Source organism: Lycium barbarum, chromosome 8, assembly GCF_019175385.1.
Source record: "Lycium barbarum isolate Lr01 chromosome 8, ASM1917538v2, whole genome shotgun sequence".
Taxonomy (NCBI): Eukaryota; Viridiplantae; Streptophyta; class Magnoliopsida; order Solanales; family Solanaceae; genus Lycium; species Lycium barbarum.
The window spans coordinates 132,424,390-132,435,612 of record NC_083344.1 but is presented as its reverse complement, the minus strand read 5'-3'; the positions used below and the strand labels follow the sequence as shown (position 1 = coordinate 132,435,612).

The window sequence follows — 11,223 nt, the reverse complement described above, 5'->3', positions numbered from 1 at the left end:
GGAAGTTGGATTTTTTCTGCCTAATTTAGTTACGTAATTAAATCAAAATTAAGTACATGTTTGCAGATGAACATTAATTTGTAACTAGTGTTAGTTACTCTCTCCCCAACAGTTAATGTGGAAACAATTTTTAAATTTGAAAATATTTTAACTTAAAATGGGCATAGCGCAAACGTGAAAAAAGAAGACAGATAATGATCAAGTGATCGATCAAGGAAATAAAAGGGACTGATAAGGATGGTTCATTTATAATAATTTGACCTTGAATCGAACAATTGAAGAAGATAATTAAGTGAAACAAATGCAGCTGCAATTTTTCTTCAATAATTTAAGATACTTACTGCCTACTAGTAATAGCTATGTGCCTATATCTACAAAATTGTGATAACGGCTTGGAGCCTTGGACCATGTCAGAATATTAATATGATATATATATATATATATATATATTTTTTTTTTGTGGAAACGAAAATGATGGGAGTACTAGATTAAGAAGAATATTATAAAAAAATATTGCTCATGTGCTCTCCTTTTGTGGTTCTTTTAAAAATTTAATTTAGATGAGTAACAAAATTACAATCTCAGTAAAAATGCAATTCGATGCCCTAAATTCTCCCCTGTATCACTTGCTGAAACACTCCCTTATTTTAGTTCATTTTTGTTATTGTTGTTGTTGTTGTTGTTATTATTATTATTATTCAGTTTTAACAGTTATAAAACCAACCAAAAAAAAGGTATACAATTTATTAGGAATTACTTGAAAACATTTTAAAATGAAATTTTTTATGCCATAACGATGATTGCAAGACAACATGTTCTACAATTAAAAAAAATAAAAAATTAAGACAATCATTTACAGAAATTAAGTAAAACCTAAAGAGAAGTTATTCAATTATACACGTGATACTCAATTGTGACAGTTCAAAATGGTTAAGAATCTCTTTAGGAAAATGCCTAAAAAGGGTTGACATATACACAATAATAATATATAATTAATGGCGCCAAAATGATCCAAAAACAATTCATTACACGCATTGACATAATTATAGCCACATTTATAACTTTTTTTTTCATTGTAAATAAACTAAGGGAGAAAACAATCATGAGGAAATATCATGCTACAGATTGGTCATTAACATCAATTGCTAATTGAAGTTAAAAGTCTAACTAATCATAATTACAAAAATAAATAAGTTACTAAACTTTCTATATGCGTGTGGCACAAACAATATAACTAATCGTTATCATGAAGGTGATTACACGCTTACTGCTTTTTGTAGCTTAAAAAAATCCAATAAAAAAATGTGGTAAGGCAAGGATATATGCATTTATATGGTAAAAATAATAAGTTGAATATGACTCATAATTTTGATTGAAAATTTGTGAATTTATTCAAAATAAAAGGAAAAGGAAATATGTTTATATATTAACAGTTGGTAGGTACGCTTTCTACAAGTAATATCGACCTACTGTCACATATTCATCGACTTGTGGACAAATTTTGATATGAAGCGGTGCACATTTTAAGGCTTTACTTTCACGTTATTTTTCAAGTGGTGTCGGTCTCTTTTGTATATGTATACATTTTGTTTATTTAAGTTTTTTCTTAAAATGATGTTGAATGACATTACGTGATTGAAGGTGGTTCTGTCACTCATTTATACATAATTTCTAAATACTAGAAGACCTTAATTAGTCAGGTTTCGAGAGTCGCTTTTAAAAGGAAGCGTGTATTCCCAAAATAAGATTTTCCAACATGAATTAAAATTAGTCGAGTACCAAAGCAGATATCGGTTACCGAATGAAAAACATAAAAAAGAAAAGCATGCCATGTTCATTCTCATGCACAATCTTTTTGACATGGGCTAAACGTATAGGCGTTGAACAAAGTGGTTGAGTAACCTGTATTATTTATTTTATGATTAAACTCTTCATTAAATTGATAAAATATTAAGTAGCTATACCTACTAAGAAGAGCACCTCTCCCTACAATTTGAAATGTTATGAGCCTAACATGGTGAGTTCAAACTATCAATTTATTAGTTGAGACTTAGACTCATATTCTGGCAAACTTACTATCCTAAATAAATTTTCACCAAGTATAAAAATATTCTACTACTAGCAACTAGTTGTAGCTTACACAGCAGATATACTTTTCTCCTTTGTCAAATGACAACTTCTTGTGATCAAAATGCCATTTTTCCCTTGTGAAGTTTAATGTTTAGTTCCTTGAGATACAACGCAAATAAGTTTAACCATGTGTTTAGGGTATTCAAAAAGCTATATATGTGCATAAAATTAAAACAATTACCTTATATATACCGTATAATTTTTTGCCGAACCCTCCTAGATCCGCCCGTGGTGACAAGAGTTACTCGTCACCTGTATTAATGAAAAATATCCGTTAGCATAATCAAAGTGCACGCAGTCTAGCCCGAACATCGTCTCTTTATCACGTAATTATCAGAAAAAAGTTGGTGAAAAGAGAAATAAGGTAATACAACAAATACAGCAATTCAAAGTTGATCAAAAGCCAAATAATACCAGTCAAACCTCAAAACTTTACAGACAATATTGGTTAGCATAGTTGTTCACAAATGTTCACATACATAAGAAAACACAAATACTTCTTTCTTTCATTCTCTCTCTCTCTATAAAGACAGGCTGGAAGGATCCAAACCTTAAACCCCACTTACATTATTAACAATTAATAATAAACAATTAATAATATTTTTGGGAAAATGACAAAATAGTCCCTTATGTTTGGGGTAAGTTCAAGATAATCCCTAAAGTATGTTCTCAACAGTTCGGTCCTTTAAATTTGTCAAAAGTGAGCACTTTTTTGCACGTCAAATATTCAACAAACTATGTCTGTTAGATTTAACGGAACTCTGAAAGAAAAAATAATATAGCGGGAACTCATATTTGAAAGTATACTTTTTGCAGTTTTTGCTATTTTTGATCTATTTCTAGAGTCTGGTGCAACATCTTTATGTGCAATTTCTCAATGTTTGGTCTATGTTTAGTGTTAGTACAATTTTTTGTGTTGCAGTTTCTAGGATTTGATGAGACTTTTCTAGTGTTTATGATTTAATCTTCTTTTCCACAGTTACTATAAAATCGAACAGAAAAAAAATTGTTAAAAATATTTGACGGTGAACAACAACGTTCATTTTAAAGGACCAAAACTGTTCAAAACATACTTTAGGGACTATTTTAAATCTACCCCCAAATATAAGAGACCATTTTTGTTATTTTCTCTATTATTATTTTCATTCAATGCAAATGGAAGAAAAAATAAAAGAAAAAAACATCCACAATGAGAAAACAAAAAAAATAAAGGGGAAAAAAATATAAAGAAAAAGTTTGAGGAATCAGACAAGTAAAGGAGGTTTAGCTTCTTTCCTTTTCCCCCCTTCAACTTTCTTTTCTTCTTGCTATTGCATAAGCATCTTTTTCTCACTTTTTTAGCTCTTCTTATCACTCTTGTTTTCATTCTTTACTTTCCTCTTGGGTAAAAAAATAATAATTATATTTTTCCTTTGCTTTAGTTTGATTCCATACTTCCCACTGCCTCTTATATTTCTTTATTTACATTTCTTCAGCTTAAAACTGTTAGTAATATCTTTGATTCTTGATTGTTGTTGCTTATCTGGCATTGATCATTTGATCACAAAGTTTAATTCCTTTTTCTCCTTCTTGGGATTTGCTCTTTTTCCCAAGAAAATTGTGTTGGAGCTTAACTACCTTAGCTTAATTCTTTGTTGATCTCTTCTTGGTTTTGCTGTTTTAAGCTTAAAAATCCAATCTTTCTTGTTTTGCAGTTCCAAGACTGTGAATTTCTTTCTTCTTTAGTTGTTTGGGTTTTTGGGAATTCCTTCTTTTCACTTGTTTGGTTACTTTTGTACTTGTTTGTCTTGAGAATTTAGTCTTAAAAATCCAATTTTTCTTGTTTTTCAGTTCCAAGATTGTAACTTTCTTTCTTCTTTAGTTGTTTGGGTTTCTTGGAATTCCTTCTTTTTCATTTGCTTGGTTACTTGTAGCTGTATAATTGTAGTCCTAAGAGTTCTACTCTTTTTTGTTTTCCCTTTGTAATGGTCTAATTCTCTTGTATTTACCTGTTAGTTCTTGGTATAAAGTTCTTAACTTTACTATTCTCCTTTTGATTCATTGATTTGCTGAAATTGGGCTGTTGATTCCATGGGACTTTGTCATGGAAAACCTATTGAACCCCCACAAAACTTATCTGAAAATCCCATAATTCCCATTGATAATGAACAAGAATTGAATTCCCATCACACTGGGAAAACCCCAAAATTTCCCTTTTATAGTCCAAGTCCATTGCCTAGTGGATTCAAGAATTCACCTGCAAATTCTAGTGTAACTTCAACACCTTTGAGATTTCTCAAAAGGGTCCCACCATCACCAGCTAAGCATATAAGGGCATTGCTTGCTAGGAGACATGGTTCAATTAAACCTAATGAAGCTACAATACCAGAAGGGAGTGAGTGTGATATTGGTTTAGATAAGAATTTTGGGTACTCTAAGAATTTTGAGAGTCATTATGAGCTTGGTGAAGAAGTGGGAAGAGGGCATTTTGGTTATACTTCTGCAGCTACGGGGAAAAAAGGGAGTTTGAAAGGTCATGATGTGGCTGTAAAAGTTATCCCAAAATCAAAGGTTTGCCTTTTTATGCTGTTTTACCTGTAAAAAATAGTTTAAGAGTTTAGTTTCTATATGTGGTTTAGATGCTGAATCTTGTTGAAGTCTTTATATGTCATTGCTGCTGATTGTAGTTTTACCTGGTTGAGATGTCGTTTAATTATTCTAAGTAAGTTGAGGTGCAAAGTGTTTGGTGACTTAGAATTAGCTACAAGGTGATGACTGTATTCTTTTCACAGAATTATAGTAGTAGCCGTAAGTTCCATTTTTTCAACAAGTATTGGTTCCAGAAAATGGTTGATGAGGATAGCAAGTGGGCTAGATAGATTTATTGGGAATTCAATCATGTAGGTTTATGAGAAATTGACCTTGGCCAAAGTGAAAGTTATTGTGAATTTACATGGAATTTACATGGGACTGTCAAGAACATTTGACATTGTATTTTATGTTGTATAGTTTGGTACCTATCAAAAAAAGGAAAGGTTGACTTACAGCTTGATGCTGTTTCTAGTTACTGATTTTTTTTTCTGGTTTAGGTACTTTTACATATAAAAGTTGAAGCAAATATGTGTAACAGTATCACCTGATTGTGTTCTTTCTTTTAATGAGACTGAGGAATCTTTTGCAGATGACCACAGCAATTGCAATTGAGGACGTAAGGAGAGAAGTCAAAATATTGCGTGCTTTAACGGGACATAGGAATCTGGTTCAATTCTACGATGCCTATGAGGACGAGGAAAATGTTTATATAGTCATGGAGTAAGTTAAATTAGTCAATCTTAAGGAGAAATCTATTTTAGTTCATCAATTCTGGCTTTTGTGTTTTCCGCATTTGTGTGTACTTATCTTTGTGGGATTTATTCAGGTTATGTAAAGGAGGAGAATTACTGGACCGGATACTTGCAAGGTGTGCACTTAAGATATTTTCAATTTAGCATGCTCGTTATTCTCCTATGTGAACCTACTGACTCCAATTTCTTTTGAAGGGGTGGGAAATACTCGGAAGAAGATGCCAAAGCTGTCATGGTGCAGCTTCTAAGCGTGGTCTCGTACTGTCATCTTCAAGGGGTTGTTCACCGTGACTTGAAGCCTGAGGTAATGAATTCTATTATATACCCTCTACTTTGGTTTAAAACTTCTGTTTCTAGTAGCAGATTACTCGCTTTAATGGCTAGGCATATCTTACATGTATTATGGAACTATACATTTATTTTAAAAAATAAAAAAATGAGCAAGAAAAAACTATGTCCAACTACCAAAAAAGCTTGGCTATTTTATATTTTTTGATGGTACTTATTCATTATTTTCAATATTCTTGAGGAAAAAACAAAAAATGGGGAAAGTCTTAAAGGTTATTGTTGAATTTCTATATGGGGCGGGGGAGTTGTTTCTGGTTGCTGTGTTAGCTCCACTAACTAATCTGACCTTTATCCTCACAAACTGGTTGAAGCATTACGATATGCATAGTACAATCAATATGTCAATCTACTAAAAGTGTGTAGAATTGCATCACTACCATAATCAGATATCTTATTGGTAAGTATTCTCAAAATAGTATGGCTTCTTTGTATATTTGGAATGGAAATAACCAGAAGACTAGTGTTTGTATTTGCAGAACTGGTAGGAATTTGTTAATAAAATTTTCTTGAATGAAACTAAGGAATATGGTCAAGTTTACAGAGGAAGTGTTGCATTAATTTTGTTGACAGACAGTAAGTTCATGAGTGCAAGCACAATAACATGATTAATGACCTCAAATATCAAAAGAGAACATTCAAGACATCATCATTAGTAATTATACAAATCTCAATTTAGTAACCGATATAATAATCACATGCAACAAGTTAACAGTAGATGAAGTGAGTATTCCTGGACTCTCCATTTTGTATGTTCAATTGGAAACAACCTCTCTACCTTTACAAGGTAGGGATAAGGTCTGCGTACACTCTACCCTCTCCCCAGACCCACCTAGTGGGATTATATTGGGTTTGTTGTTGTTATCGGAAACAACCTCTCTACCTTTACAAGGTAGGGGTAAGGTCTGCGTACACTCTACCCTCTCCCCAGACCCACCTTGTGGGATTATATTGGGTTTGTTGTTGTTATCGGAAACAACCTCTCTACCTTTACAAGGTAGGGGTAAGGTCTATGTACACTCTACCCTCTCCCCAGACCCACCTAGTGGGATTATATTGGGTTTGTTGTTATTGTTTTTGTATAATATCATATTATGAATGCTGATAACCCAATTATGTGAAACAAATTTAGTGTCATTTCTTTGCTCTCTCACTCTACGTTCTGTCTGCTCTTTTTATTTCTTTGGTTTCTCAGCTCATTATATTGACAGTTGTTCTTGTGTTTTATTCAGAACTTCCTTTTTTGTTCTAAGGATGAGAACTCTCCTTTAAAGGCGATTGACTTTGGTCTTTCTGATTATGTAAAACCAGGTAAAATTTAATGCATACAACATTTTATTAGTTCTTATTCTGTGCTTTTGTAGCATGCCATAGTTTGACTAATGGAAATTTTTGCAGATGAAAGGCTTAATGATATTGTTGGAAGTGCATACTATGTCGCACCTGAGGTCTTGCATAGATCTTATGGAACAGAAGCGGACATGTGGAGTATTGGTGTGATTGCCTATATTCTTCTTTGTGGAAGCAGACCTTTTTGGGCCCGAACAGAGTCCGGTATATTTAGGGCCATCCTGAAAACTGATCCAAACTTTGACGAAGCCCCTTGGCCCGCTTTGTCTTCTGATGCAGTAGATTTTGTAAAAAGATTGCTGAATAAGGATTATCGCAAAAGGCTAACTGCAGCTCAGGCCCTCAGTAAGTCTCCTTCACAACGTCAATTCTGGAGGTGTCAAATGGGCGGGTTGGGCTGGAATTGGGCGGGTCAAAACAGGCTAAGTTAATAAATGACCTGCCTAAAAGTTACTTGGGCTGAAATGGGTTGGACTAACCCAACCCGCCCAATTCTTACTAACTTTTAATTTCTTTGTTTGTTCTTTTATAGTCAATATTTTAAGTACCTAACAAAACTATTTTTTTCTATATTATGTTTATATATGACATATCAAACAAAAAAAAAGTCTTTTTGAAAATATTTTGACAAGGTTTGTCCGGGTCAATTTGGGCTACATATCAGCCTAAAATAGGTTGAGCTAATAAATGGGTGCTTTATTGATCCGCCCAACCTTGAGCTGGTTGGGCGGGTCATGTTTTCATTGTCTAATTTTGCCACCCCTAATTGTGGCATATCCTGTTAGCATTCTGTAGTAGACCTTACAAATTTGGAATAAGGATACCAGTTTCAAGCTACTTAACGTTCTTGTTGAGTCTTGTCTCGAGCGGAACTTGTCATCGCTATAGATGAAGCCACCTAATGACTTCTTGATTTAACCATTTTATCTACGTTGTTTCGTATTTGTTTTTCTTATTGCAGTATCAGACTTTAGCAGCATTATATATTTCTTAACCTGTCTCATTTCTTGTCTAGGTCATCCGTGGTTGGCTGGTCATCATGATGTGAAGATTCCTTTGGATATGATAGTATATAAGCTTGTAAAAGCTTATGTATATTCTTCTTCTCTTAGAAAAACCGCTTTAAGGGTACGTATATCTGTTCTTGTGGAACTTGCTTCTAAGTTCAGCACTCGTATAAAAAAAAAAAATAATCAAATACGAGCACTTCCATAATAGCGCCATGCTTTTTGAGGCATACTAAAGTCAGATAATTTTAGCGATGTGCAGAGATACAATATTGGAGCAATATGAATGAAATTATTTTGACTAATAAAAAAAAAGTTAGCCCCTAGATTGGTTAGCTGTATGATTTATCGTTTGCTGCTACTATAACAGGCGCTTGCTAAGACATTGACTATACCACAATTAGCTTATCTTCGGGATCAGTTTACAATATTAGGGCCAAGCAAAAGTGGACTTGTAGCTCTACCAAACTTCAAAATGGTAAGCTCTCTATCCTCAACCATCATTGTTCCAGAAAAATAACAAGAAACTAAAAAGATTGTTGACTCATTTTCTTCTTTTTCTTCAGTATACTGTTTTTAGTCATTTACATTCTCCAACTAGTGAATTTGAGTTAAATGATTTGGCAGGCTGTGATGAAGAACTCCACCGATGCAATGAAGGATTCAAGAGTTTTCGACTTTGTCAATACGGTAAGCTCAATGAAATTTATGCTTATAATTCTAATGGACAGTGTGAAGTAATGACAAATTTTGTTGACTGAATTTTTCATGTCCCGTGCAGGTGAGTTCTCTTCAATATAGAAAGTTGGATTTCGAAGAATTCTGTGCTGCTACGATAAGTGTACATCAGCTTGAGGGAATGGAAAGCTGGGAGCAACATGCTCGTCGTGGCTATGAGTTCTTTGAAAAGGAGGGGAACAGGGCTATTATGATAGAGGAACTTGCCTCGGTACACTCTCCCTCCTCCCCCTTCTCTCCTTGTGATGCTAATAGTGGTACTATAAATATGGTGGGCAAGTATCTAGATTTTTATGTTCATCAATAAGGCTTATAGCTTGTTTGGCCAAACTTCTAAAATGTGCTTATATTTAAGTGCTTTTTGTCAGGAGTGCTTTTCAAAAAAATACTTTTGGAGAGTAGCAGTTCGTGTTTGACTAATCAATTTGAAAAACACTTTTGCTAATTTAGAGTAGTAATTTGTGTTTGACCAAGGCTGTAAAAGTGCTTTTTGGGAAAGCTACTTTTTTTTAGCTTCTTAAAAACAATTTCTGCTACTAACCGCTTGTCCGAACACTTGAACTTTTTAAAATAAGCACTTATTGAAAAAGATAAGCACTTTTGGCTTCCCAAAAGCTTAGTCAGAAAGGCTATTAATTCATAAAGGGGGAAGTAATAACTTCCGACATGCACTATTGTTATTTGGTTATGACATTTTCAAGTAAAAACAAACAAGTTGAACGTACAGAATTCATTTTTTGGCATCAAAGCTATGAACTGTTTTCTCATTCTTAACTAAAAGAAATTGTTCTATTACAAAGCTTGAGATTTTCAAAATAAGTTAAAAGTATGATTTGTTAAGTGGTCAGAAATTAAGAACATGCACGAGTATGGTGGTGCCACAACAACTAAACTTGGCTAAAGTTGTTTCTTAAATTTCTTGGTTTTACTAATTTTCCTATCCGGTTTCTTTAAACAGGAGCTCGGACTTAGTCCTTCCGTCCCAGTTCATGTAGTTCTGCAGGACTGGATTAGACACTCTGATGGGAAGCTCAGTTTCTTGGGATTTGTCCGGCTTCTGCATGGAGTTTCTTCGCGCACATTACAAAAAGCTTAGAGTATGACCTCTCTTTATGAACTTCCCAATGGTTCATCTAGCTTTCAGACTATTCAGCTCGAAGAATCAAATGGTGGCAAAAACAAGTATTTCAATGATCTGTTAAGAGGCGGAAACAGCTGGTTTATGCCGAAGCTACAGATCCTATTTGATAGTACATGGCATTTAGCAGAAAATTTGGTGTCAAATCTTGTTTTGTCATGTAATTTCTTCTATTCTTCAAATGTTGGATCACATTCCACTTTAAGAGGATTGTACAGATGAGGATAATCAGAAAAAAAAAATGTAAGTAGGATCAGAAAAGACAGCTGAAAGCTGAGATGAGTTCTTGTGGCTTCTTGGTGTAACCTGTTTGCCATTTTGCTTAGCTTAATAAATTCTCTTTATTGTGTCTGTAACCTTAGATCTTTAATATATGGGAAAACTAGTGGCGTATGCAGGATTTTGCACAAGCAGAGTGTCTGTCTATTGTCACAATTATGTTCGTCAGTTACTTTTGGATTTGGACTGGTGATTTTAAGGCTCCGCTTCTTGTCTCAAATTGATGTTCACTCTGTTATTTTCAAGATGTATTGGCCTATAATATACATTTCGTTTTTTACAAAAAATATTATTTATGCATATATATATATAAGATGGAGTTAGTCATGGCATAATATATCAATTTTTTTATAGGATGGAGTTACCGGTGATAATTATCTTTCAGTCTGTATACACTGCAAGTGTACTTGTAGAAGAGAAATTATGGTTACAGTAATTATTAAATTACTATTTTGTCCTAATGTGTTTTTAGAGCACGAGCAAAGGTGGAGTCAGAATTTGAAGTTTATGAATTCCTGGTTCTAATTTTTTTATGCTATTGGGTTCCAAAGTATGATTTATACATATTAAATGAATTTTTAAGGCAAATATTGAATTTTAGCTAAAGTGAATGGGTTCACAGAACCCGAACTCGTAATGCTTCCTCCGCCCCTGACCACGAGTATATTACTTAGCAATGATTTAGTTTGCCAGACTTTTAAAACGAGTTTAAACATCATGAACAAATAAGCCACTAAAATCTTATTTGTAACATAAAATTTATAAAAACATGAGATAGATGTCAATAACACAATTCAAACAAGAACCTTTAAACCTAAATATGGCCAACTCCAACTCCAAAATTCCAAAAAAAAAGTGTTTTTTTTTTTTTTTTTTTATATCTATGGACAAACTCTCAATTACGTGCTTTATA

The 11,223-nt window shown here is 33.5% G+C and overlaps 1 protein-coding gene across 1 annotated transcript; it reads left to right on the top strand.

Annotated features, from left to right (window-relative positions):
* Positions 1 to 3,398: 3,398 nt before the first annotated feature.
* On the top strand, positions 3,399 to 10,441 carry LOC132607565 (CDPK-related kinase 1-like). The gene is made up of 11 exons (XM_060321591.1): positions 3,399 to 4,680; positions 5,291 to 5,421; positions 5,528 to 5,569; positions 5,649 to 5,757; positions 7,031 to 7,109; positions 7,197 to 7,493; positions 8,164 to 8,276; positions 8,526 to 8,633; positions 8,783 to 8,845; positions 8,937 to 9,104; positions 9,852 to 10,441. The coding sequence occupies exons 1-11, from the start codon at positions 4,201 to 4,203 to the stop codon at positions 9,987 to 9,989; spliced, it is 1,728 nt and encodes a 575-aa protein (XP_060177574.1). The 5' UTR covers positions 3,399 to 4,200; the 3' UTR covers positions 9,990 to 10,441.
* The last annotated feature ends 782 nt before the right edge of the window (positions 10,442 to 11,223 follow it).

Coding starts and splice junctions, on each gene's coding strand:
- LOC132607565 (XM_060321591.1), top strand. CDS start 4,201: ATGGGACTTTGTCATGGAAAACCTATTGAACCCCCACAAAACTTATCT. Junction 5,422..5,527: donor AATGTTTATATAGTCATGGA/GTAAGTTAAATT, acceptor GGATTTATTCAG/GTTATGTAAAGGAGGAGAAT. Junction 9,105..9,851: donor TGATAGAGGAACTTGCCTCG/GTACACTCTCCC, acceptor TTCTTTAAACAG/GAGCTCGGACTTAGTCCTTC.